Consider the following 25560-nt stretch of genomic DNA (forward strand, 5'->3'; position numbering starts at 1 on the left):
AAGAGGTTAAGACCTGTGGCAGTGGAGTGTTTGAGTGGGCGGTCTCATGAAGTCCTGTGCCTAAGTGTACAGACGATGTGACGGTCAGGTCAGGGTCCCTTTTCTATGGCCTTATTGCTGTCTTCTGTGTAAACATACACATATCAACGTATAGTTACTATGGCAAAGGATTTCTAGGTTTCTTCAGTAGTACAAGCCTGCCAAGTAACGTTTTATAAAAATACTACAGTGACCTTTTAGGCATAATATTTGTAAGTTTGGACACTTAATCTTTAAAATACAAAACACAATTGGCATCAGTTCTCCCATAGGGGCCTTTTGTGGAGGTCAACAAAGTGATGAAACACCTTTTGTTGCTTGCTTGATTTTGGAGACTTGCTATAGAATCAGACCCCTTATCTTATGATCATTCAATATTTTAAGAATTTAGCATGAGTTCCTTGGCAGAAGAAAATTAAATAGGTGTTAACTTTACAGAAAAGTCAGTTTTAAAGCTCAGGCATATTCAACTTGGAATCTAATTTTTTTTTTCTATTTAGATTTCCCCCCCCTTTGGCAGTTAAATTAAAACATCTCACAGTATAATTTTTGATTGTATCTGTACACATATATGTATCTTAAAAAAGAAACTCACAGATCATTTAAATTGGCTCCATGAGGCTCACTGCCTGGTTATTCTGCATCTGCCTCCTTTGACCGCCGGCTCCCAGGGTCCTGCTGCTCTTGTGTGTGTTTGTGCAGCGTGTCTGGTGGTCTAGATGGTATGTGGGACCCAGACTTGGTAGTGAGAATGTTGCCTGTACATTGTGGAATGGACTTTTGTTGCTGGTCTGTCTGCTTAGGGGGTACTATTTTAGGAAAGAAAAGGGGTGAGGAGTGGGAAGCCTCACCAGGCAGCAGAGCCGTGCGGGTGATGACAAGAACACATGCCATGCTACCAGTGCCTTGTTTTTAAACATGAAAAGCATGTGTGCCAAATTTACATATTTACTAATTAAAAAGGCTTCCTGGAAACATTAAGTAGACTATCTTCCATAACCTTTAACACCATCACTAATGGATATAGCCTAGAAAATTTCATCGAAGGTCCTTTAAATAATGTAAATGATTATGAATATGTAACTAGTTAATATGCAGCTACGAAAGGATTATCATGTAGAGGTTAATGAACACTCTGCTCTTACGGGTTGCAGGGCTTTTTTTCCCCTGTGCTTTTGGCTCACTTCATGCTTGGAAACACTCGTGCTAGGACTGAAAACATCCTGACTGATTTTGGGTCTCATCTTAATGGGGTTCTTAGATAACTTGTTAAAATATTTTCTGCAAAGATTTGTTTTTTTCTTTTTTAATTTACATTTAATTCTGTTTGTCGTTTATAATTACTGCCAGATCAGAAACAGTGAGATGTGACTTTAGTGGACTCTTCCAGATGTTAAGTCAGTGCTCCATTATATATTGCCACTGTTATTAAGTGTTGCTGTGTGATTGATACTCACTGCAGATCTTCAGTCGGTAGGGACTTTTTATGCTGAATTAATGTGCACTATGGCTGGGTATCTGATTACAGCATGCATTTTGACTCAGAATCTCTGCCTCAGTATTTAAAATGTCTAAGAGGAATGACATTTATTTCAGTAATTAAATGTTATAAGAGAGGAATTTAGTGACAACTCTAAAAAATTGTGAATTTTGGGGTGAAACATTTTGCATGCGCAGGAGAATTGGCTCTGAGTGCCTAGAGCTACAGCTGCAGCCAAGCCGTGCTGCTGTCTTCCTATGTGGCCTGTGTTCTCTATCTTTTGTGCCTTAGTTTCTCTGTCTCTGAAATGGTGCTGTGGCCCTCTATATTAGTATTCAACAATTTTTTAATTGATGGGAACTTAAAAATAGGTAGTTAGCAGTTTTTAATACATAATATTAATTTAAACATTTCCATTTAACTGTGTTATTTTCTAATTGCATTTTTTTCTTGTGCTGATAAGACATTTTCTTTTCTTAGTATTTGAGAATCTACTGAAATAATCTTAAGGGAAAACAAGTAACTTTTATGTTGAATTCTATTCTTCTAGTATTATAAACAGCTTAGACTAGGTGTCAGGTGCATACAGTTTTATGGTGGGAGGAATGAGCTGTTCAGAGCATCCCTTTCTCCCAAGTATTCCTTTATCCCAACATAGTAGAAAAATGAGTTCATTTTAATACATCAGAATAAAAATCACAGGTGCAAACATTTGGAGATATGCTGACAAAATAAAATATTTTCGCTACTGTCATTTTTTTCCCTGCTGACACGTGGATGTTACATTGGTTTCTTGTTATTTATAATATTTGCGTATTCTAGAAAATATGTAACATTGAAAATGGTCTGTAGATTGTACAAAATGCTAGTTATCTTATATCATGTGTCACCTAATAGTTATGAAGCAGGTTTTGTACAAAAGTCTGAATTGGAAGGCTGTAATTTGTTCTGCAGTTATCAGCCTGCGTTAGAGGCTGTGATAAAGTACACTGCTTAAACGCTAACATGCCCATCTCTGTACCTCCTGACAAATGAAGATGTACGCTGAGGTGAGAGTAAGTCTGTGGAGACAGTGCTGTGGTTTCTGATGCTGATTGTCCGTCTGTTCCATGACAGGTGGTCACTAACTGCCAAGAGAAAATCCAGCATTGGTGAGTGAAAGATGCTTTTATTATAATTTTGAAATATGGAGGAAGTCATTTACTTATTTAAATAATGATGTGTACTGGGGTGTGTGGGTATGTGCATGTGTGTGTACATGCATGTGTGCGTGTGGAGGGGGAGAGGGAGCGAGAGAGCAGGAATTGAATTCTGGTGATCTCCATTTTGAATGCCTTTGATACTAATTTACGTTGTCTTTAACCCTTCTGAGTTACACGGTTCCTAGTTTTCTAAAGTTTTCTCACCATTTGTGTTGATTGTAAGCCGTCCTTTTCATTTTAAAAAATTGAATAATATCAATCTCATTTTGAAGTAGAAGCTGAAATATTTTTTGTACTTAACTTTGTTTTGGGGATATTTCTTAATGTTTGTAGTAGAAAATAACTGGAATCAATTGTTTAAAAATAATGTTGGAAATAAGACACAGATAGCTTTCCCCAAGTTTGAAAAAGTTAATTAACGTGCATTTTCGAACCTGCTTCATGGCCTGTACTTTTTTTTTTTAAAGAGAGAAAGAAAGCATGTCTGCTTTGACGTGCTAATCTATAGTTAATAAGACAATGCCTGGTAAATAATGTGCTTTCTCTTCTATTGCTTCTGAGGAAAACGCTCAATTTAATGGTGAATAAAATCTTATATTAGGAGTTGTCATGAGGTATGGCTGTTGATCTTACAGATATCAAATTACAGTCTATCCATGCTGTGTTTACGAAGATTTTACTGAGAGAACAACAGGAGCTGTCTTGATTATTGTCTGCAGGGTTATTGCAAAATCGTCGTAACTGCCCCTTTAGTGGTGAGATTAAACCTTCGGTTATACACCATCAAGCATATAATATTTTAAATTTATTTTAAAAGGCTTTTTCTTCATGCCTGAGAGATCTCCAAGGAAATAATTTATAGTTAGTGTATATCAAATGTTTTTAGTTTAAATGCACATAGGCTGCAAGCAATGGATAAGAGAGAAGATCAGTGCAATCTGTACCCATCATCTTATTCAATTTGGACTATTGGCTTGCGGAAACCAATCTAAAACTAATAATACCCACTTTATAAATAAAAATCCAGGACTTCATTAATTTTCAATAAATGCAGCATTGTAATTGCATCCACTGGTGGTGTAAGTCTGTCAGCATTTCCATAATGGACTGTTCACTTTGCTCTATATATTCAGTTCAGCTTAAAATGTGAGTACAAGTCCTTGGCCAGAGAAGGCTCTTTTGTTTTTTTTTTTTAAGATTTGACCAGAGTGACTTATTTATGGGTAAGTTTTAGTCTGTGGACATATGCATCTTGTTTTTGGTTAAGGGGTTTAGGAAATAAGAAGAGGATACACTCACTTAGAACAAACCTGGAATTGACAACTTGCTTCTAGGTGGCTTGGTGAACCCTGCCTGTGGCGGAGGGCGTTCTTGAGGGTGACAGACTTGTTTTTATCTCGCTGTCCACACTGCCCTTCCTGCCATGTTTGGCACAGAATAGACGCTTAATTAATGTTGAATAAGTGAAGGTGAAATCTGTAGTTGCTTTATCTACACATTTTATTTACAAACAGCACTGCAGTGTTCAGGTCTGGAGAGTAGTGGCAGGCAGAACCCTGTGCTTAGGGCAGAGCAGGCTTAGACCCCAGCCACACGTCGGTGTGCTAAAGGCCTCAGCTGCAGGGGCTGGCTCATGGCCTAGACAGTAGTTCCACGTTCACGGTACCTAGTCTACATGGTAAAGATAATAATTATTTTTCTCTCATTAAATTTTTTTCTGCTCTGAATCACTTCTGACAGGATTTAGGAAACAGTAGTATGTGCTTTTTAAAAGAGAATCTATGCATAGTATCATGATGTTGCTAGAGTCTAAATGGCCATTTAATTTGGAATTTATTTATTGTGTTCAGAAATTGAAACAAGAGTGTCCACTTCCTTAACAAAAGCCAAGCAGGAGGGGCCCAGGGGCTATGTGCTGTCCTTACATCTCACACCTTCAGGCCCTGGACAAGGCCGAGCCTGTGTTTACCACCTAAAGAGCCAGCTGCAAAGGAGGGTTCCAAGTAGGAAGGACGCTTAGCACAGGAATCAAAGCAGTTTTGTACAAGTTGCTGGCTTATGGAACAAATAGAGAGGGAGTTCAGAGACTGGAGCCTCCCCCCCCCCTTTTTTTTTTGTGGTGGAGGGGGGCTTTCTATACAGGGTTTCTCTGTAGCCTTGGCTTTGTAGGCTATGCTGGCCTCAAACTCACTGAGATCCGCCTGCCTCTGCCTCCCTGAGTACTAGGATTAAAGGTGTGTGCCATCATGCCTGGCTGACTGGAGCCATTCTTAAGCAAGCCCTAGGTAGAAATGTTAAAAGCATATTGTTTTTATTTTTGACTTGTAGCAGTGCCAGCCTAAAGTGCAGTTAAGGTAGCTATGCCTTCATCTTTATGGGTACCTGCTAATGTAAGAGGAAGACCAAAGTAAGTGACTTTAAAGATGCAGTTCTTTTGTTAGTGGTGTTGGTGTGTAATTTAAAAGGGTTCTTTTATTTCGAGACAAACAGAATACAGCTCAGGCTTCAATTTTAAATATTAGACAAAAAATAAAAGTATTTGTAGAAAAATAGGAGAGAAAGTAGTCTGGGACTATCTTAGGACCTGCCCAGAAAATTAAATTCCAGGACTCTGATGAACTAAGGAATTAATAGTATTTGTTCAGTTAAGGGCAAATAAAAAAAGAAATATTTGAACCTAGTAGATAAGAATTGTACTGCGTTCTGTTAGCACTAATAGTAGTTTTCAGTTTAGCTAAGATTTAAGTTTAGTTTTTTATTTTTATTAATAAAACTTTTTAGCCCAGCAGTGGTGGTGCCCGCCTTTAATCCCACCACTCAGGAGGCAGAGGCAGGTGGGTCTGTGAGGTCGAGGCCAGCCTGGTCTACAGAGCCAGAAACCAAACCAACACAACCCATCTTTTTTGCCTATCATTTTTACTTTGCACAAGAAAATAAGACTCTACAGACTCTACACATTCTTTCTCATTAAATATGAGTTTGAGGTCCACTGTTTGGTTCACTTGCAGCTGGCTATCATGTTGGGGCATTATTTACATCTTTCTTCTTAAATTCTTGTACAACATTCAGAGCCCCAGGCCTGCATGTGAGTTCTGTCATGTGCAGCCTGAAGCAGTTTCACTAGGAGCCCTCAGTTTTCTGCCAGGCAGATGTGCTACCACTTGCCTCGCGGGCTGCAGTGCACGTCCAGCCTGCCACTCTAGAACTGAGAGTAGATCCTTGAGATGCTGCATAAGTGAGGAAAAACAATAAAAATCTCAGTGGTTTGCATATGTTTATGAATGTTTTCTGTTTATGCCATCTTATTTGGCTGGCTCTTATCTTTCACTGTGACCAGGTAGGCCTGGAGCTTGTGGCAGTCCTCCTGCCTCAGTTTCCCAGAGTACTGGAATTCTGGGCCGCTGTGCCGAGTCACGCTGTATTTTTTCCATCAACCAGAAAGTTGGTCTTCTCAGCATCTTCTTAGAGCTGTGCATGCCTGTCTTAAATAAGCTTCGTGATAAAGCTTTTTAAACAGAAGATGGTGGAGCAGGGTAGTTAGCCTGTGGGTGCCCACCGCCTAGTGTCAGTGGTTGTCAGCTTTTATCTGACTACTTTTACAGTTTTATCTGAACGGTTTCATTTTAATCTCATCCTTCTACTTCCAGTATTTGTAATGAGTCTAAGACTAGCATTTGGTACTGCAGGCCCGGCATTACAACACTCAGGACTCCACTGCCCACATTTTAGAGTGTCCTGGGCTAGTGAGGCCTGGTGACTGAGCCCGCAGTCTTTGTGGCATTTGTCCCAGCTTCTTTTTCTTTTACATGACATGGAAGCTGTGAGGCCATTTTGGTGTTTAGAGAAATCCACAGAGGCAGGCAGATTCAGAAGGTGAAGAAATGACTGCTACCTGTTGCTAGGACAAAGAACTCAGGGCCCTTTCTAGTACAATGCGGGTGATTCCTATTGGCAGAGTCTCACAAGAAAGGAGCATGACTGTGTTCCTTACAGGGCACAGTCAAGTAATCCGCACAGAGGTTTCCTGGGTAGCCATAAGTTATATGCAGTAGGGGTGTAGACACGGCTGCTGGGCGGCTGGAGAGGGAGTGTGCACTAGTCTTGCAGAGCCACCTGGGCTGGGTTTCCAGCATGCACGCCACGTGGCAGGCTGCAGACGACCTGTAACTCAAGTTCCAGGATATGTGACGCTCTTGGCCTCCTTGGGCCCCTGTACTCACGTGCACAACCAAAGTACATACAATTAAAAAGAAAAAAAAACCCTTATTTCCTTTAAAGCTTATTAGCAGATTTTAGGTAGTGAAGAAATCTAGCACTCAATTACACAATGCCAGCTTTAAGTGAAAATACAACGTTCTATTTGTGCATGTGTCTGACAAATTAGAAAACACTTTGAGCATGTGAGTTTTGAAAGAGAAAATTTCAAACAAATGCTTGATGTTTGTTACTTTTTAAAAGAAAACTGGACAATTTGGGAAAACTAGTTTCTGTTACAGTTTATGGTCCTAGTACTTAGTGGGAAATAGAAATATGTGACTAGGGAAAACCATAAATCTTGTGAGAACTCCTCTTTACTATCAGGAAAAGGGAAAATAGATAAGCATATATATGCTTATGTCTTACACACACACACACACACACAGTTGTACACAGCATATCTTTGTCTGGTGTTGTTGAGGGAAGAATCTGCCCCACAGACACTTGCCCCCGTTTTGGAGACAGGGCCTTACCTGCTGTGCCAAGGTGCACTAGGAACGCCTCTGAAACCCAGGCTGCCCCCAGACTCACTATTTCTTCCTAGCCATTCCTGTGAGTACCTGAAAGTGTTTCCTACAACCTATTTTTGTGTGTGCATGAAACTTGTTCTATTTTACTTTATGTAGTCTGTGAAACACTGGTCTGTGCACGCCTTTAATCCCAGCACTCGGGAGGCAGAGGCAGGTGGATCGCTGTGATTTGAGGCCAGCCTGCTCTACAAAGCGAGTCCAGGGCAGCAAAGGCTGTCTCAAAAAACCAAAAAAACCAAAACAAAAACCCCAACAACAAAAAACCAAAAAACGAACAATAACAACAAACAACCCCCCCCTATACTTATTCACAATGGTGGATTCATTCTTCAGTGTGTGGTAAATTGGGAAGCTAATCTTTCAGAGTCCCTATTTAGTAGACTATATTTTGTATAGAACCTTCTTCTGGGTTTTTCCTTTTTTTGTTGTCTTTTTGCCCCTTCCTCATCCCCTTAAGTAAAGCAGAGAACAGTCACAAAACGTCTAGACGTATCGCAGGTCCTTGGCATGAGCAGTAAAGTGCTCTTAACTACTGAGCCATCTGCTCTAGCTCCCCTACCCTGAATTAGTTTTTAAATTTTAATTTTGACTATAAGGTGAATATATGGTTAGTTTTTATAGAAAGGTTGTAATAAAATAGTAAAGATAAATTCACTTATAATTGAAACTAATTTTCCCCCAGTATTTTAAAAACGTTTTATTTTATTACTTTCAGTTTAGTGGTTATATGTGTATTTGTGCTATGGAGTTCAGATTAGAAATTATTTTATTTTTCGTTTCTCCTTTTCTTTAATGATTTCTAACTTGTAATTTGAAATCATTACATTTAGGAGTCTCTAAAGCCTTTATATTTTTGAAAACAAGAAAATTAGTTTCTGGGAATAAAAGGTAGATGTGTTATGGGGATTCTCTCTCTCTGTGTGTGTGTATGTGTGTGTGTGTCTGTCTCTGTCTGTCTCTCTGTGTCTCAGAGTTTACAATATTATTTTAAAGCTCCTAGAAAGGTAGCTGAACAGGTGTGAGGCCTCGCTGCTCTGTTCTGTTCTCAACACTCAGGTCAGCTCCCAGGGGCTTGTACATCCACTTCCAGGGATCTCTGTGGCCACGTGCACATTTGCATATAGACATAACTGCATGCATGTACAAGGAAAAGTGATTTTTTTTTTTAACAGTCCCATTTACAACTTTTTGGAATATTGCCTATGATGATGTGTTTCCAGCATCCGAGCCCTTTGGCTCATAGCTCCTGGTGACTGGCGTAAGTACAGTGGGCGTCTGGGAAAGTCAAGGATTTGTTGGTTGGAATTTTTCTTCTTTCTTTACCTTTGTGTCAGTAGAAGACCACAGTTTGCACCTTGAGGTCTTTTTTTTTTTTTTTTCATTCATTCTTTTAAAATAAGAGCAGCACCACAGTATTGGTAATGTTCTCACAAGCTGCTGTGTGAGGACTGTAGTACATGAGTCCCAGCCGGGTCCCCTAGTCGAGCGAGCTGCTTTTGCTCCTGAGGTACAGCAGGCAGATTCCAGCCTCCTGTAAGTCCTGTGGGGCGTCAGTATCTGCCTAATGTAGGAAAGCACAGGCTGTATAGTGGGCATACTTGTAGTTTGTGTGCTTATTTATTTGGTTTTTGGGTTTTTTTTAGACACAGTTTCTCTGTGTAGCCTTGGGTGTCTGGACTTGCTTTGTAGCCCGGTCTGGCCTTGAACTCACAGTGATCTGCTTGCCTTCGCCTCCTGGAGTGCTGAGATTACAAGTGCCACCATGCACAGCTGTATTTTTAAAAAAAAAACAAAAAAACAAAAAACAACTCACATTAACTCATAACCAAATGGTGAGGTTTGTCCAGTTATTTTTATTTACTTTTGAGTGAAAGATAATTTTGGTAGCCAGGCCTTTAATCCCAGCACTTGGGGAGGCAGAGGCAGGTGGACTGCTGTGAGTTCGAGTTTAGCCCGGTCTACAAAGCGACTCCAGGACAGCCAAGGCTAACACGGAGACACCCTGTCTTGAAAAACATTTGGAGGATTTTAAATACTTAGTAGATTAATAACCAGTATTGCCTTTTTTTTTTTTCTCTTTTGGACTCTCATGGGAGCTTTGACCCATGGGAGTATGTGGAGATCTCTGTAAACTCTGAGAAACGAACCCTTGTCATAGGAACAGCAGCCCAAACCACCAGTCCAAGGAGGCCATAACTATCATTGTTTCCTAAAACTAACTTTGAAAATACAGAAAACCTAAACTGATGTGACAAAGGAAATTATGGAAATTTAAGTAGAACCTGGTACAAATATTCAGAGAGATAAATTCCCTTCTCTTCTGACATGTTTCTCCCTTTAACTCATAATAGGAACATGTATCAGTTATAGGAAATTAGGGAAATGAACAGGCTGCAGAAATCACCTGTAAATTTATCACATAAACTTGGCTGAACTAGGAAACTTGGGGATTTCCTTCAAAGACCAGTATGCTTTTATGCAGTTTTACACTATCCCCCCCTACTTTTAATTCACATCTGATTGTAATCTTAGAGCAAAATATTAATTATGAATGAAGAAACAGGCACTTAGGATAACTGACACATCTCAGGGCCAGGTCACGTGTCCATGTGGCGACTGTGGAGACCACATGGGAGCACACTGTCCCTCCCACCTTCACTGTGTGTCCTTCTGCTGCACCCACTGTGCAAAATTAAATGGAGGACATCTAGTGGAGTGGTAGTTTGATTTGCCTCTGAGTAATTTGTTAAACTGATCTTGAAAAATTACAGTTTTTAATTTTTAGATTATTTTTTATGTTTTCTGGTGATTCATGAAATACAGGGAGCATGTGTTAGGTCATCAACTTTCCTGATGAAGTAAGCTCTGAAGTGCGATACAGTTACAAAAGGAATATGTCTCTATCTTGCCTTAAATTATTTTGGTAGATATTAATTATCTAATTAAGTGAAGTCACTAAGCATTTTTTTGTGACCAGTTAGGGGAAAAAAAAAGTAATGATGCCTCTGATTTCATACAGAAACATTTAAATTGTGAACAAGGAGCTTTCTTTTCCCCAACAGTTCACAGAAAGAATTGTTTTCTTTGAAGAATGATCATATTTTGTCATGTATATTGACAACGTCCTTATACGTAAGAGGACACTGAGGAAAGTTGTCATTACTTCCTGTAACAGTGATAGAGACTCTCTGCCTGACTGAACTTTCTTCATTGTCTCAGTTCTAGAGGTGACCCAGGCACCCTGCCAGCCAGTGGAGCTCCAATGCAGATGGATCACAGACTTTAGAAAGGCCGGCTAGGCCTGGGGGATGGCCTCTCTCTCTGATGCTAGGCCTGGGGGATGGCCTCTCTGATGCTAGGCCTGGAGGATGTCCTCTCTGATGCTAGGCCTGGGGGATGGCCTCTCTGATGGGGGATGGCCTCTCTGATGCTAGACCTGGGGGATGGCCTCTCTGATGGGGGATGGCCTCTCTGATGTGGCCCAGGACTCTGTTGCAGAGGAGTGGTTGACTTTCTAGTCAACTGAATTGAAGTAGGCTTACTTAGGTGTTTGTAGGATAGTTCTGGAGTGGTGATAATAAACTAAAAATAGATTCTGTTGACTCCTGGACATTTCAGAAGCTTCAGGATTCGCTGCTTCTTAGAAACCCACATAATTTGCACTAATTAAAAACCCTTTCTTTTTAAGCACCTCACGGTGTTTTCGGATTTTTTTGTTTGTTTGTTTAGCGGGTTTTAGATAAAGGGAAAGAGAATGATGGGCAACTTCCTCCAATAAGACAGTTTAGTGCTGGTGTTTCCTGCCAGTCGTCTCCCTACTTAGGTACACTTGGAAGATTCTGCTCTTCTGAACAGAGATATTTCATTTCATCCCTTTAAAGATGGAGCTGAGAATCTGTCCCTTGCCTGGAACAAGAGATGTAGTGCTTACTTCCTCTTTACAAAAGTGTTTTTCCCATAAGAGAAAAATTAAATATGTGGACTATATTTGATGTCTGTGTCCCATCCTGTTAGAGAAATCCTCACCTGCTCAGAACAATTGGACTGTGCAGGTGCACCGTGATGAAACACCGCTCACGTCTCACTCGCTAATTGACTTCTTTCTGAGGCATTTGAGAGCAAGACATTGGCATCTTTACACACACACACACACACACACACACACACACACACACACACACACACACACCCACCCCTCATCCTCATAGGGTCCGTCTTGACCCTCATCTTAATGCTTTAAGGTTAGGGCTATTTATAGATGGGTTGTATACCTTACTGCTGCTGCCTTTTAAAAACCGAAGAAAGATGCTTTGCAGAGACATGTAGACATAGCCAGCAAGGTTTGTAAGAAGCTTTTAGGGTTTTTGTTTTGTTTTGTTTTTAATGCCATTCAGTTGGGTTATAGTTCTTACTTCTATGAGGAATGTTGTGTGAAGCTGTTTGGTGAAGTAGGCTTCTTGAATAAAACTTGGAAGTTAAGACTCGCGGCTTGTAACCTTGGTGGCACAGCCCATTCATCCCAACTGCTAAGGGGGTAGATGTAGGAGGGTGGCAGGTTCAAGGTCAGCCTGGGTAATTTGACAAGACCTTGTCTCAAAATAAAAATATATAAGAGGGCCGGAAAGATGGTTCAGAGGGTTAAGAGCACTGGCTGCTCTTCCAAAGGTCCTGAGTTCAATTCCCAGCAACCACATGGTGGCTCACAACCATCTACAATGTGATCTGATGCCCTCTTCCAGCCTGCAGGTGTACATACAGGCAGAGAGCACTGTATACATAATATTAAATAAATAAATCTTAAAAAAAAGGGGGGGGGGCTGGGAGTGTTGTTAGTCATAGAGCCTTTGCTTAGCATACGTAAGGCCCAAGGCTCAGTCTGATACCAGGAAAAGGGGGTGGTGATACTGAATGCACTGTGTGTCAGATATGGTGAAGACAGGCACAGGGGCATGTGGGTTTGAGGCTTGCTCCAGCCATACCTGGGCTTTGTTTTCCAAATGAAGAACCACTATTTTAGGTAATTATCTCTTGCTCTCTGTATTTTAGTAAGACTAAAGCACCCAAAATTTACGTACCCAAGAAATCAGGTTGATGGAAGTCTGTTACTATTCTGGGTACAAATACAGACTCTGCTCACCTATAAGCAGGCTTTAATGTTTGTTCTTAAGACAGCTTGTGTGAAGCTGGAGAGATGGCTCCCTAGTTTAGAGCTCTTGTCACTCTTGCAGAGGACCCAGGGCCAGTCCCCAGCACCACATGGTGGCTCACATTAACTTTAGCTCTGGTTCCAGAGGACGCTGTGTTGTTCTGACTTAGGAGGACACCAGATAATCTATCCATGCAAAATGTTCAACTAAAAAACAAAAATGTGCTGGGCGGTGGTGGCGCACACTTTTAATCCCAGCACTCGGGAGGCAGAGGTAGGTGGATCGCTGTGAGTTCGAGGCCAGCCTGGTCTACAAAGCGAGTCCAGGACAGCCAAGGCTACACAGAAAAACCCTGAATCAAAAAACCGGAAAAAAAAAATTAAAGCTAGGAGTGATGACACATACCTTGGATTCCAGCACTCAGAAGGCAGAGGCAAGAGGATCTCTGAATTTGAGGCCAGCATGGTCTACAAAGCGATTTCAGGTCAGCCAGAGCTGTTAAACAGAGAAACCCTGTCTCAGGGAAAGACGATTTGTATTTTTATAGCCAGAGAGAGGGTTTAGCAGTTAAAGCCTATACTACTACTGCGTCGGACTTGGGTTCACTCCCAAAACATGTATGGTGGCGTGTAACCACTTGTAACTTTAGCCCCGGTGGGTCTGATTCCCCTTCTGTCCTCCTTGTTGGGTGCCGCCTACACTGTATGCAAACTACTCTCCTACATTTAAAGTGGGGGGGGGGAGGGAGGAGAAGGGGAGGGAAGACAGACAGACAGACAGACAGACAGACAGACAGACACACACACACACACACACACACACACACACACACACACTCTGACTTCCTGCTGCGTAGGCATGCAATGTTTTAAAGGGACTGTTGATCGTGTGCAGTTGAGGGTTGTGGAGTTCAAGTTGTGGTTAAATACTTGGCCTTGGACATTTTGACCAAAATGATTTTCAGGGATTTCTTCAAAACATATAGCTGGACTCCCTTCAAAAAGTATTTCCACATTGGTGCACTTTAAAGCATCTCCACTTTCTTTTTCTGCTTTTAGAAAATAACTCAAAATGTAGAAACAGCAACTCCAATCTTAACGATTCTCCAGTTTGTCCGTATTTTTGTTCTAGAGAGAATTATTAATGAAGGTTAAGACTGAGTGTTCATTTGGAAACACTGATTGCCGGCATTATCTTGGTTGAACTTTCGGTTCTCTGAGGGTACACATGATTTTGTTTTAATCCCCTTTTCTAGGTGTGATTACCAGTGTAAGACGTGCTGAGCGCTAGCTTTAATTGGACCTAATCAGGAGCATTAGATAGTGGGTGGATACTTGAGCTTTCACACAGTCTCAGGTGCGTCGCACAGGCTGCTAGTGTTCATCGGTGCCTGTGGTGTGTTGGCCCTGCATCACACCCTCCTGTTTATTGTTCATATTGACCCTGCCTCAGAGCCTAACATTCAGCAGTCTCCTCATCACTCAGTGAGCCACACTGTCCAACTGAATGACTAAGTTAAGTGGGATCTTATCTTAGTGCTTAATCTTTCCTGAAAAGGATGCTTAATGCTCTTGAACCCGTGAACAGGTATTGTCCGGTTTTAACACGGAAGGAAGAAGCTAAGGCTAAGGTGAATTTATGTAAGTGAAGTAGGAGGGCGAGGATCCACTCTCTACTTTGACTTTAAAGCTGTGGTCCTTCTAGATCCTGACCCTGGTACGTAGTCCCAACCTTTTGAAGGCTTTTTGTCATTTTGTCTATATAAAAATATGCCCCAAGGGACAATTTATTTTTTTAAGATACAAGAGACTGTCTCAAAAGTAAGTTGGAAAATGATTGCAGAAGACTCCCAGTGTTGATCTATGGCTTACACATGTGCCTGTGCATGTGTGTACACACACGCGCGCGCACACACACACACACACACACACACACGAGAGAGAAAGGGGGGGGGAGATTTTATTTTTCATAGATAATAGTTTTTGGGAGAGTTTATACATAGTACTTGAACTTTAGAAAATGTGAGTTTGTGTGAGAGAATAAAATAAAGAGCTGGGGCAGCTGGGAATCTGTCTTGACAGATACAGGAGATGGGCTATCTCCAATGTATCTTTCTTTCTTTCTTTCTTTCTTTCTTTCTTTCTTTCTTTCTTTCTTTCTTTCTTTCTTTCTTATGTATACAGTGTTCTGCTTGCATGTACAGCTGCAGGCCAGAAGAGGGTACCAGATCTCATTGCAGATGGTTGTGAGCCACCATGTGGTTGCTGGGAATTGAACTCAGGACCTCTGGAAGAGCAGTCAGTGCCCTTAACCTCTGAGCCATCTCTCCAGCCCTCTCCAGTGTTTCTTTTCTGTTTTCCTTCTGTGTTATCTTGTATAAGAGGAAAATGCTGAGTGATACTACTGCAGGAGTATTTTCAGGATGAATAGCAACACATGTGAAATTCCCTGAGATCTTAAGACTGAATGGATACTTTTTATTAATTAGGCTACTACTGCTGTAGTGGAACTAAGCAGTAAACCGACACCAATTCCACAGCTTTTGGCAGACTCATTTTTATTCTGGGTGATTCTGTACATGGCAGTTAGGATAAATTTTAGTCTGACAGTATGTGTTCACTTAAATTACTCGCTGAGTTTGTGAGCTTATTGTTTTTGTGATCTTCTAACAGGAAAATTCAGTATGCTAGCACTGTGTGCAGTCTCCACACTAGCAAAGAGTCTTTAGGAAACTTGGCCTCTAAAGAAGTATCATTTCCAAGTAGCTCCTCCCTATGGAAGAAGTTCAGACACATGCTGTTCTCTGCTCCAGGAGAGACACATCCAGCCAAATCTTAGGGTTGCCTGAATGGATGCTCTCCCCCCCCCCCCACTCCCCCAAATTATCCAATGTAATCCAACAGGTTGGCTGGCAAGCAGCTGAGAGTGACCTAGAACTCCTGACGCTCCTGTCTGCTGTTTCCTAGGCCCAGGGTCGCAGGCATGTGCCACCGTGCCGACTCCTGCACTGACTCGACACACCCTGAAACAGATTCAGAGGCTAGTTGAAGTGCAGTCTGCGTAACTGCTGCCTCGTTGTTTTCTGCTCTTGACCGGATTTCTTACCTCGGTCACATTCATATGATGAGTTGAAGGGTTGGTGGTGCCTGGTCTCTGAGGTTAAGTTTTCTAATGAGTACTGAAGTGCCTGGTGCATTTTGTGCTCACAGTCTCTGCTGTCCAGTCTGTTGATTCTCTCAGCAGCTGTATGATGTGTCTTCTCAGTCTGAGCTCCTGGCTCCTCTAAATGCCAGCCCCTCCACATGACTTAATTCCAACACTGTGTTTAGACCAGACCGTCTCCTACCTGAGGAAGTGAGTTGTTGAGATGTGAGTGTTCTGTTTTTGAGTGAACTTACAGGAGAATGATGTCATTGCTGGACCTTGTAAAGCGGTTTATAGTGCTGTGAACTGTTGGGTGCAGCCAGCGGGACTCCGCCATTGCTGCTCTGTGCACTCACTCTGTGTTTGGTGTTTTCCTCATCAGGGAGAAAGTAGACAGTGACTATAATGCTCTTCAAGAGAGACTGAGGACCTTGCCTGACAAGCTGTCGTACGACATCATGGTATGCTAGCTGTGCTCTTTTTACAGTCATGTGTTATTTGTTGTAGACAGTCTAATGGCGAAATGGTAGGATTTCCCCTGCTGCGTGTGTCAGTTCACAAACTGTCAGAGGAGACTCCGTAGCAAGGAAGCTTTGCTTTGTTAGTCCTTAAAACAAGAACAATACAATAATTTGTATATAATTATTATGATAAACGTCAAATATTACCAAAAATCTGATGTTTGGTATGCAAATATATTCTTGTATATAATCTAATTATGACAGAAATATAGGATTCAGTTATTTCCTGTTAGCCAAAACAAGAATAAGCCATAATATTTGCTAACTCATAGAATTAGACCCCAGAACACTGATTTTTTTTTTTTTTTTTAATATGAGAGGTGCTACTAATTAGTTTTGTTTTGTTTTGTCTTGTTCTTTGAATGACTTTCCTCATGGCACACAGTCTGTGCTGAGCCCTTGGCCGCAACCTTCACTTCAGCAGTGTGCCTCACGAGGGTCTGCTCTATGGTGCTAGGTCAAGTGTGGATGTGTAGATGCAATAAAACCACCAGTTCCTACCTTTAAAATGCAGTTGTAAAGTATTCTCCACTGACTATAATTCATTACTGTTTTGGTTTCATTTAGACTTAAGAATTAATGAAATAGGGGCTAGAAAGATGGCTCAGTGGTTAAGAGCAGAGCACTATTTGCTCTTCCAGAGGTCCTGAGTTCAATTCCTAGCAACCACATGGTGGCTTACAACCACCTATACTGGGATCTGATGCCCTCTCCTGGCATGTAGGTATACATGTAGATAGAGCACTCATATACATAAAATTAATAAATAAATAAGTGAAAATCTTTTAAAAAGTGAAGAGAAAGAATTAATGAAATGCATAGGCATTCAGAGACAATGCTACTTTCTCTGAGAGCTGTCATGGAAATAGCTGTGGATTTAATTTCATGTTTTAACATGGATTATTAGCTGAATACAATTTTCTATAGATTTTCATGGTGAAATTCTAATACAGTGTTAAATTTCTTTGAAACTGACATTTTATTTTTCACAATGCATAGATAAGAACTCTGTAATATAGGGTTTCTCATGCTAAATATTTTTTAAATGTATGTTTAAAAATTTTGCCTTTCTCTGTGTCTTTTTTAACCAATAGGTACCGTTCGGCCCTCTTGCCTTCATGCCAGGAAAACTTATCCACACTAATGAAGTCACTGTTTTACTTGGGGACAACTGGTTTGCAAAGTGCTCAGCCAAGCAGGCCGTGGGCTTAGTTGAACATCGGAAAGAACGTAGGTGCCTCTTGTGGAGACGTCCTGTTGTCCGTGGTGTTTGCTCAGTGCACAGGCTCCATGGCTGGCAAGTGTGACCCAAGCAGCTGTCAGAATGCTCGTCCAGGCTGTCTGCTGTGCTGGGTTATAGGTGCTCTAGGAGGAAGCAGTGGTGAGAAGGGAGGGTGGGAGCTCTTCCCCCAGCTGTGAAGTGTGAGCCACAGGCATCACATGGCTCTGCTGGTGATACTCACGACTGATGTGTCTTGTTGCTTCATATGCCTCTGCTTTTAATATTCTGGGGCCCAGGAGTCATTTACTTTCTTTGCCATGAAATCATAGAAATTCCTTTTTATAAAAGTTATGAAGTTTTAAATGTGCTTTTAGTTTGTAGGAAATCTCATTTTTATTTTATTAAAGAGACCAGATATGAAAAGGTGCCCTTGTAGGTAGCTTGAGATCTTGACTCATCTTCTAGGGACATTTTACTTTTACTTAACCAATGTCTTGTTCTATATAAGTACCTGAACACAGGCCTTTGGGCTCTGTCTTGGTGGCTTTCTGACAGTAGGCGTGCTTAATTTCTAATCTGTTCTTATTTTTACAATAGCCTATGTAAATTGATACGTCATTTCTACCCATTTTTAACCTTCTAGTAAACGTGTTTGAAAATAAATTTTGGAGCATCCTCCTGTATAAAGGAGGTTAATACTAAATACAGCTGACTTTTCTAAAGCTGAAATAATTTCACTTATCCAGGAAAGGGTACTAGTGGGAGAACTCAGGTATTCTGTGAAATTCTGGAAAATATAGTTGGAGACTAATTATAAATCAAGTGTAAGTTTGTAATTGATTTATAGTTTGATCTTTTGCAACACTAACCAGAATCCTATTGTTGGGCCTATATATAATGTTTGGCAGTGACTAGTCTTTGGGTTTTGCTGTGTTAAAATCTGTCATGTCTACTGGAGTCCGGAAAAGTTTGTTCCCTTTGAATCTTAGATCAGTGATAAGCTCTTCAGTAGTAGGTAATGGTTGACACAGCTCCAGAGGAAAGAAACAGATTAAAAAAAAAAATCACTTCCCAGTTGTTCATAAGATTTTGGAAATGGACTTGGGATAGATACTTGTCTGCATTGTCAGGGCCCTGATCTAAGTGCATAGCGTGTGGTAGGACGAGAAGGCTCAGAAGCTCGCTCCCACAGGGTCAGGGTAATTTATAGTAGCTGAAGAGCACGTCTAGGTGTGTTGTTAAACTAGACACCTAGTCATGGAAGGTGCATGTGATCCAACGCCAGCCGCTGATCCAGAGCCCTCCCACTCGAAGCCTTCCATCTTACTAGGCTCTTAGCCTGGGTGGTGGTGCAGTTTGCCCAGTTGAGGTGTGCCTCTGTAACAATGCGGGCTTCTTTTTCTCTGCAGTTTTGCATACAACTCTTACAGAATAGCAACTTCAGCATATCATTCTTGTTCTTTTTTTTTTTTAATTTTAAATAAGAACATTCATCTTTTTTTCTTAACTGAATCTCTTTGTGGATCCTCTTTGGCTTTTCCACTTTGTGGTATCACTGTTCTTATGCTCTGAGCCATTCTTTTAAAAAGGAGTGCTTGAACACAGCTGTTCTATGCCATTTGAGCTGATAACCAAACAGGCTAGGCAATGAGTGCGTGCTCTACATAGAGGGAGGCTTAGTGGCTACGGTGTCCTGCTCAGTATAAGATTTCATCACTTCTCAGATGCTTGCAACTTAACATTTATGAATAGTTTATTTCTGGAGCTTTCCATTTCACATTTGGCGATGGGTAACTGAAATGTGGTGCAGGACTGTAGGTAAACAGAACTACTGCCCTATGTTTTCCATAAAGCAAAAGAAATAACAAGTTAAATATATAATCGGTTGCTTCGTTGTTGACCGGGCAATAGCAAGGTGGAAAGAGGTCTTTGTTTATAGAAGTTACCGCTTGTCCTCTTGATGGAAGCCTGCGGTCCCACCATGTGAGGGGTTGAGGCTTGAGTTTCTGCCCCTACCACTCACCAGAAGGCAGGCATAGCGAGGAGCAGAATGGACATACAGCCACAGCTCAGAGACAGGACAAGCGCAGCACCCTCCCTGCATGCTGACCTCATTTTTGCCATTTAATAAAAACAGATCATCTTTTCATATTTCTTTAAAATTTTTGTTTGGCATCCTATTCTGTGAGCTAGCACATGTACTTTGGTCTAGTTAGCTGTCAGCACTGTGATGCATGTAAGTGCTGAGGTCAGCACACGGGCTCACACCACGTGCCCCATGCTCTCCTTCATGTCACCTGTGCGGGCTCGCCCGACACCAGCTTCTGAGGCTTGGCCATCACTGACTTACTCTCTGTTAGTATTAATTGGCATTTTCCTAGAATGCTTTGCAAATGATTCCTGTCTCTTTGGAGAATGGCTTTTTCACTTGCTCTAACGCTTTAATCCGAATTGCTGTTTGTATCAGAGTTCATTTGATTTTGTTGCTGAGTCGCCTCTGATACCAATGCATAGGTTTTCTTCTCAGTTCTTTGGAAAGACACGTGGAGCAAATGTGAGTGCAGACACTCCAGCACACCATACACAGACTGTAGCCTGCACCCTGCTGTTCCTTACTGTGCTGGGTCCCGTAGTGAGTGTGTGTTAAAGTTTTCAGAGATGAACATACTTCTCCACAATATTTCTGTGGGACGAAAGGGAACAGCAGACCCAGTATCTGCACGCCTTTTTCATCTCCACCTGTCCCTCCCCGCTGGCTGGTGAGCACTCTAGGGCTGCTGTCTCTGTCTCGACACAGTAGAGACGGAAGAGTCAGAGCTGCGCCCTCAGGTGACCCTGAGTGTTGATGGATGTATTCGTTTGCAGTCTGTAGCCGTGTACCTGGTTGGGGTTTTTAGCCACTTTAAAAAATTGGGTTGTGATTTTTAAAAAATTTTATTTTGTTAATTTTTTAGATTGATTTTTATGTGTGTACGTGTTTTGCCTGCATGCTTGTATGTACACCACATGGGCCATGACCACAGAGGCTAGAAGAGGGCATGGGTCTGGAACTGGAGTTGTGAGCTACCATGTTGGTGTTGGGAATCAAATCTGGTTCCTCTGGAAGAACAGCAGGTGCTCTTAGCCACTGAGTCATCTCCTCAGTGCCGCAAGGGGTAGTGTTTTTCAGTAACTTGAAAAGGTGTGAGAGTTATACATGTTGAATATGTCTCTCGATTTGCTTGTGTTTTGTCTTGTCTGTGTCTTGTCTTTCCGTTCTTTGTTGATGGTGTTTTTCCAGAACAGTTTGTGATTTTGAAGTCTAGTTTGTTGCTTTTCTCTCTTAGGGTGTGTCTTTGTTATCATATCTAAAAGTTCTTCACCTACACATTCAGGACCTATGGTTTTGCTTGTTTTAAGTTAATTTTACTTTAGGTGTGCTGTTTTAAGTCAAGGTTCACCTTTCTTATGAGTGAGTACACAATTGTTTTAATGTTGAAAATAGCATCCTTTCTCTACAACTGACTTTCCACTTCGGCAAAATGAGTGGGCAACCTGTAAGCACAGGAAGTGCCCCGCCATGATGATTAGACTAGAGAAGACAGCCGGGCGTGGTGGCGCACGCCTGTGGTCCCAGCACTCGGGAGGCAGAGGCAGGTGGGTCTCTGGGTTTGAGGCCAGCCTGGTCTACAAAGTGAGTCCAGGACAGGAAGGCTACACAGAGAAACCCTGTTGTGAAAAAACGAACCAAAACCAAAAACATACTAACAAAAATGTGGAAAATGTAGAGCCTTTGTATGCTGTTGGTGAGAATATAAACTGGTATATATTAGAAAATTAGACATTTTCAAAGAATTGTAAATACCAGATCACTGTGGGACTTAGCAGAGCTGGTATTACACACAAACGAAATAAGGGTGTACACCCACACAAAAACGTCGTGCGGACCCTCGTGGCAGCACTGTCCATGGTAGCCTAAAGTGGAAGCAGCTCAGGTGTCAGCTAAGAAGTGCATAGCACGCGTCAGCTCCATGCAGCGGAGTGTAGTTTGACAATGGAGAGAAGCGTCTTGAAAGTGTCATTTCAAGGGGAAGAAGCCAGTTACACAGGCCCACTTCTGTGCAGGCAGATTTATAACATAAAAGTGAGTTAGTATGTGGGGCGGAGTGTACAGCGTGGTTCTTAGGGGCTTTGGACGTGAACGTACCCGTGTGTAATGGTGCCCCCTGGGCATTAGGTTTTATGTATATTTAAGTGAGTCCATTGCATGGCATGTAAACAGTACCTCACTAAAATTATTTTAAAAAGTGAAGGCATTGGTCACTGGTTCTCTTTGTATAGTTCACTTTTCTAGACCCTTTGTTTTCTTTGACCTGTGTCCATCTGTGTTTCAATTACTATCGCTTTATAGTGTGTTTAAAATTAGGGCGTCTTTGACTTTTTAAAGAATGTACAGTTCATGTTGTACCATGTAACCATGTAAGCCCTTCTCAGTTTTGTGAACTTCTTTGAAATAAATGCCCCAGGAGGAATTTGGGTGTAGACACTTGTGTCTTTGTAAATGGTGACATGTTTTTAAACTCATTTTTCATATTCATGCTTTCTGTTTCTTTTTTTTTTTTTTTTTTTTTGCCTTACCCCATTGGCTAGAACTTTCAGTATGGGACTGAGCAGGAGTGCTGAGAACGGGCATCTTGGTCTTATAATTATTATTTAAAAAAAATTTTTTTTTTATATCCTGATTGCAGTTTCCTGTCTCCTCCCAGTGGTGGCAGTGTGGTTGCCCCCTCTTCTCCACCCCCCCCCACCACCACAATCTACTCTTCCTCAGGTGGTTCTCTTTAGAAAAGGGCAGGCCTCCCAGGAGTGTCAACCAAATGCTAGGCACCTCCCCTTGTATTAAGGCTGGACAAGGCAACCTAGCATGAGGAAAAGGGTCCCCAAAGCAAGCACGCATCAGAGGTGGCTCCTGCTCCCACTGTTAGGAGTCCCACAAAAAACTGGTCTTAGAATTTTTCCGCCAAGGAAAGCTTTTGGTCTGTACTACAACATGTTGTGTTGGTTGTAGGTTTTTGTTTATTTGTTTTTAAGTTACTCTTTTAAATAAGTACTTTTTATCATATTAAGGAAATTTATTTTTAATTTGTGAATTTGTTTTTTAAAAATAACGAGTAGAGCTTGACTCTTGTGATGTATTCTTTCTGCTATGTTGATAGGCTCTTGGGTTCAATTTGTTAATGTGATAGATTATATTGATTGATTATCTTTCTTTGAATGATCCATGTCTGGCCATGGTATATTGTTATTGTGTATTTCTGAATATTTGTTAATGATTTGTTGATTCATGCAGTGATTTGAGAAGTGTTCTGTCTGTTTTTGTAGGATACAGCACAGAATCGGTGCTGTAAGATAGATAGATGGTAGCATTTGCCAGTAAAGCCACCGGAAGGCAGATAGCAGTTGACTACAAACTAGAATTTTTTTTTTAACCAGGTATTGTACTACTTAGACTATCATTTTTTCCCAGGGAGACTGATATTTCCTGACATGTAAAGACTTGCTGAGTTTCACCTCAGTTCCTAAATGTATCTAATAGAATTGTTTACAGTGATAAGTGCTCATCCCTTGTAAATGACTTTGGAGTGCCCGTTCTCCTTTTAACCTTGCTTTTGCTAACATGTTTCTTCTTGTTCTTTTGTGTGGCTAGATGTGTGGTCCTCAAATGGGCAGGTACTAGTTTTATGCCTCTCATTCCCCAAGAGATTGATGATATATCAGTAGGCACTTTCTGTCTCAGGTAGGTGTTGAGTGCCACTGATACCCAGTTGGTAGAAGCTAACAGTTTCTAGCCACCGTAAGTCCTCAGAGCTGCATCACCGGAGAGGCTGAGGGCTGTGCTGATCTTGGCAATCTCAAGACTCAGCCTTTGGCTTTATTGATTATCTCCCCTTTTGCTTATTAAGACGTCTTCTGGGTTCACTTTATGGTTCTTTTGTGGTGCTTATTCTTGGCTGTTGGTGCTGTCATTTTTACTTAGGCACTGCTGTAGCCTTGCACTATTTTGACACATGTGTTTTCATTGTCAGTTAAGTAAATTTTCCTAAGTCTTGGGATACACTCATTGACTCACTAATTATCTAGAATGAGGAGGACGGGCTGTGACCTTTCAGCCACATCTGGTTCACCCCAGCTTTTACGTGTAAATATAAGCCTATTAATAAAAGAATTGTGTGAGGGAGAACAAAACCAGTATGAGATAGAGACCAAGTATGGCCCTCAAAACCTAAAGAGAGGACATTCTGGCTTTTGGTAGAAAACCAGAATTAAGGTAGAAATATTTAATTTTAAATTCTGGGAGGGTTTCTTTCGGATGTTGATTTCTACTTCATTTGCTGTGGTACAACAGCGCTGCAGATGCAGCTCCTTTCTTCTGTTTAGTGTGGAGAGAGGGCACTCTCCAGGCTGGTCCCTCCTTGAGCTCCTGCAGTTCCTGACTGTCTGGGGAGGCTTGTTTTCAGGTCCTGCAGACAGCCCAAGTTTCTGTGCCGTGGAAACTGACTCCTTCATGATCGTGCAACTTTTTCTTCTTGATTTTATCTACATAGGTTTCTTGTTTAATGTTTGCTGGGTGTGTTTTCTCAATTCTAACATCTGTGCTAATTAGAGTATAATAAAGTGTATTTCTTGTATACAGCTTAGCATTTTCTTTTTTAATCCACTCTGACAATTTCTTTCAGTTGTATTTGGACTGTTTACATTCCATGTAATTAATATATTTGGATCCAGCCTTAGCATTTGTTGTTGTTTTGTTTTTCTTTCCTCTTAGTTTCCTGACCTCTTTTGGATTATTCAGTATTCGGCTTGTTGTTTGTTTGTTTGTGCATTTTCTCTATTATTGCCAATAGGAACTTTTTTTTTTTTTTAAGATTTATTGTTTTTAGTCCTGTGACGGTGTATGTGTCTGCATGTGGGTATGCACACATAAGGGCAGGTGCCCTCAGATGCACCAGTTTCTTCTGCAGCTAGAGTTAGGCTGCCTGGGCACCGGAAACTAAACTCTGATCCTCTGGACAAGCAGCAAATGCCCTTAACCATCGGCCCATCTCTTCAGCCCTGCCAACAGGAACTTTTAAAGGATTTTTTTTCATGTTACTAGTGTAGATGTTATTAATATTTTTACATTAAGATTTTACTTCAAGTTTGTGCTTCGAGATTTGCTGAATTCTCTTTGATGTTTCAAGTGGTTTCTGTTTGATCTTTGAAATGTATTGTTTTTTCATTTCCAAACCCCCCCCCCCAACACACACACACACAGGGTTTCTCTGTGTAACCTTGACTGTCCTGAACTTGCTGTGTAGACCAGGCTGGCCTTGAACTCACAATGATCCATCCGCCTGCCTCTGCCTCCCCAGTGCTGGGATTAAAGGTGTGGGCCACTGCCACCCCTCCCCCACCCCCACTTTTCCTCAGCTTTTAAAATGTACTTTTGTTACAATGTTGTGTCATCCTGTTCTTGTTTCATGATAACTTTTGTCTTTTTCCATGACAGGGTCTGTGTGGCCCTGGCTGTCCTGGAACTCACGCATGTGTAGAACAGGCTGGTCTTGAACTCTGCTTCCCGAGATGTGGGGCAAAGGGCATGCACCACTGTGCCTGGTATTTTTTTTTTCCCACAAAAGTTATTTGTATTGCCTTTGCTTTTTAAATTAAATTTAATTTATTTGTTTTTAATTAATTTATTTTGTACACATTTATATTATTACACACATATACAATAGATTACCTATGGCAAGAAGAACCATGATACAATCAGGAATTATATAAATGTTACATTCTTACTGTTTTGGCTATTTGTATTTGACAGCCTTGAAGAAAACATCTTTCCTATCTTGGTGCATCTAAATTTCTGAATGTAAATCAATCTCCATCACATATTGTCATTATCAACTTAGAACACCTATCTAGACCTAAAAACATCTTAACCCTAAACAATTAAGCTTCATTATAAAACTTGGTCTTCTACTCCCTCAGAGACTTGA

General features: G+C 41.2%; 1 protein-coding gene across 1 annotated transcript in view; it reads left to right on the forward strand.

Annotated features, from left to right (window-relative positions):
- The window catches only part of URI1 (URI1 prefoldin like chaperone), a 58458-nt gene that overhangs the window by 19114 nt on the left and 13784 nt on the right, over positions 1–25560 (forward strand). Inside the window, exons 2-4 of the mRNA XM_084770245.1 lie at positions 2636–2670; positions 16182–16260; positions 17415–17550. Coding sequence (XP_084626371.1) covers positions 2636–2670; positions 16182–16260; positions 17415–17550 — 250 coding nt within the window. The remainder of the gene's footprint in view (positions 1–2635; positions 2671–16181; positions 16261–17414; positions 17551–25560) is intronic.

Source organism: Acomys minous (assembly GCF_964271855.1).
Source record: "Acomys minous genome assembly, chromosome: 20".
Lineage (NCBI taxonomy): Eukaryota > Metazoa > Chordata > Mammalia > Rodentia > Muridae > Acomys > Acomys minous.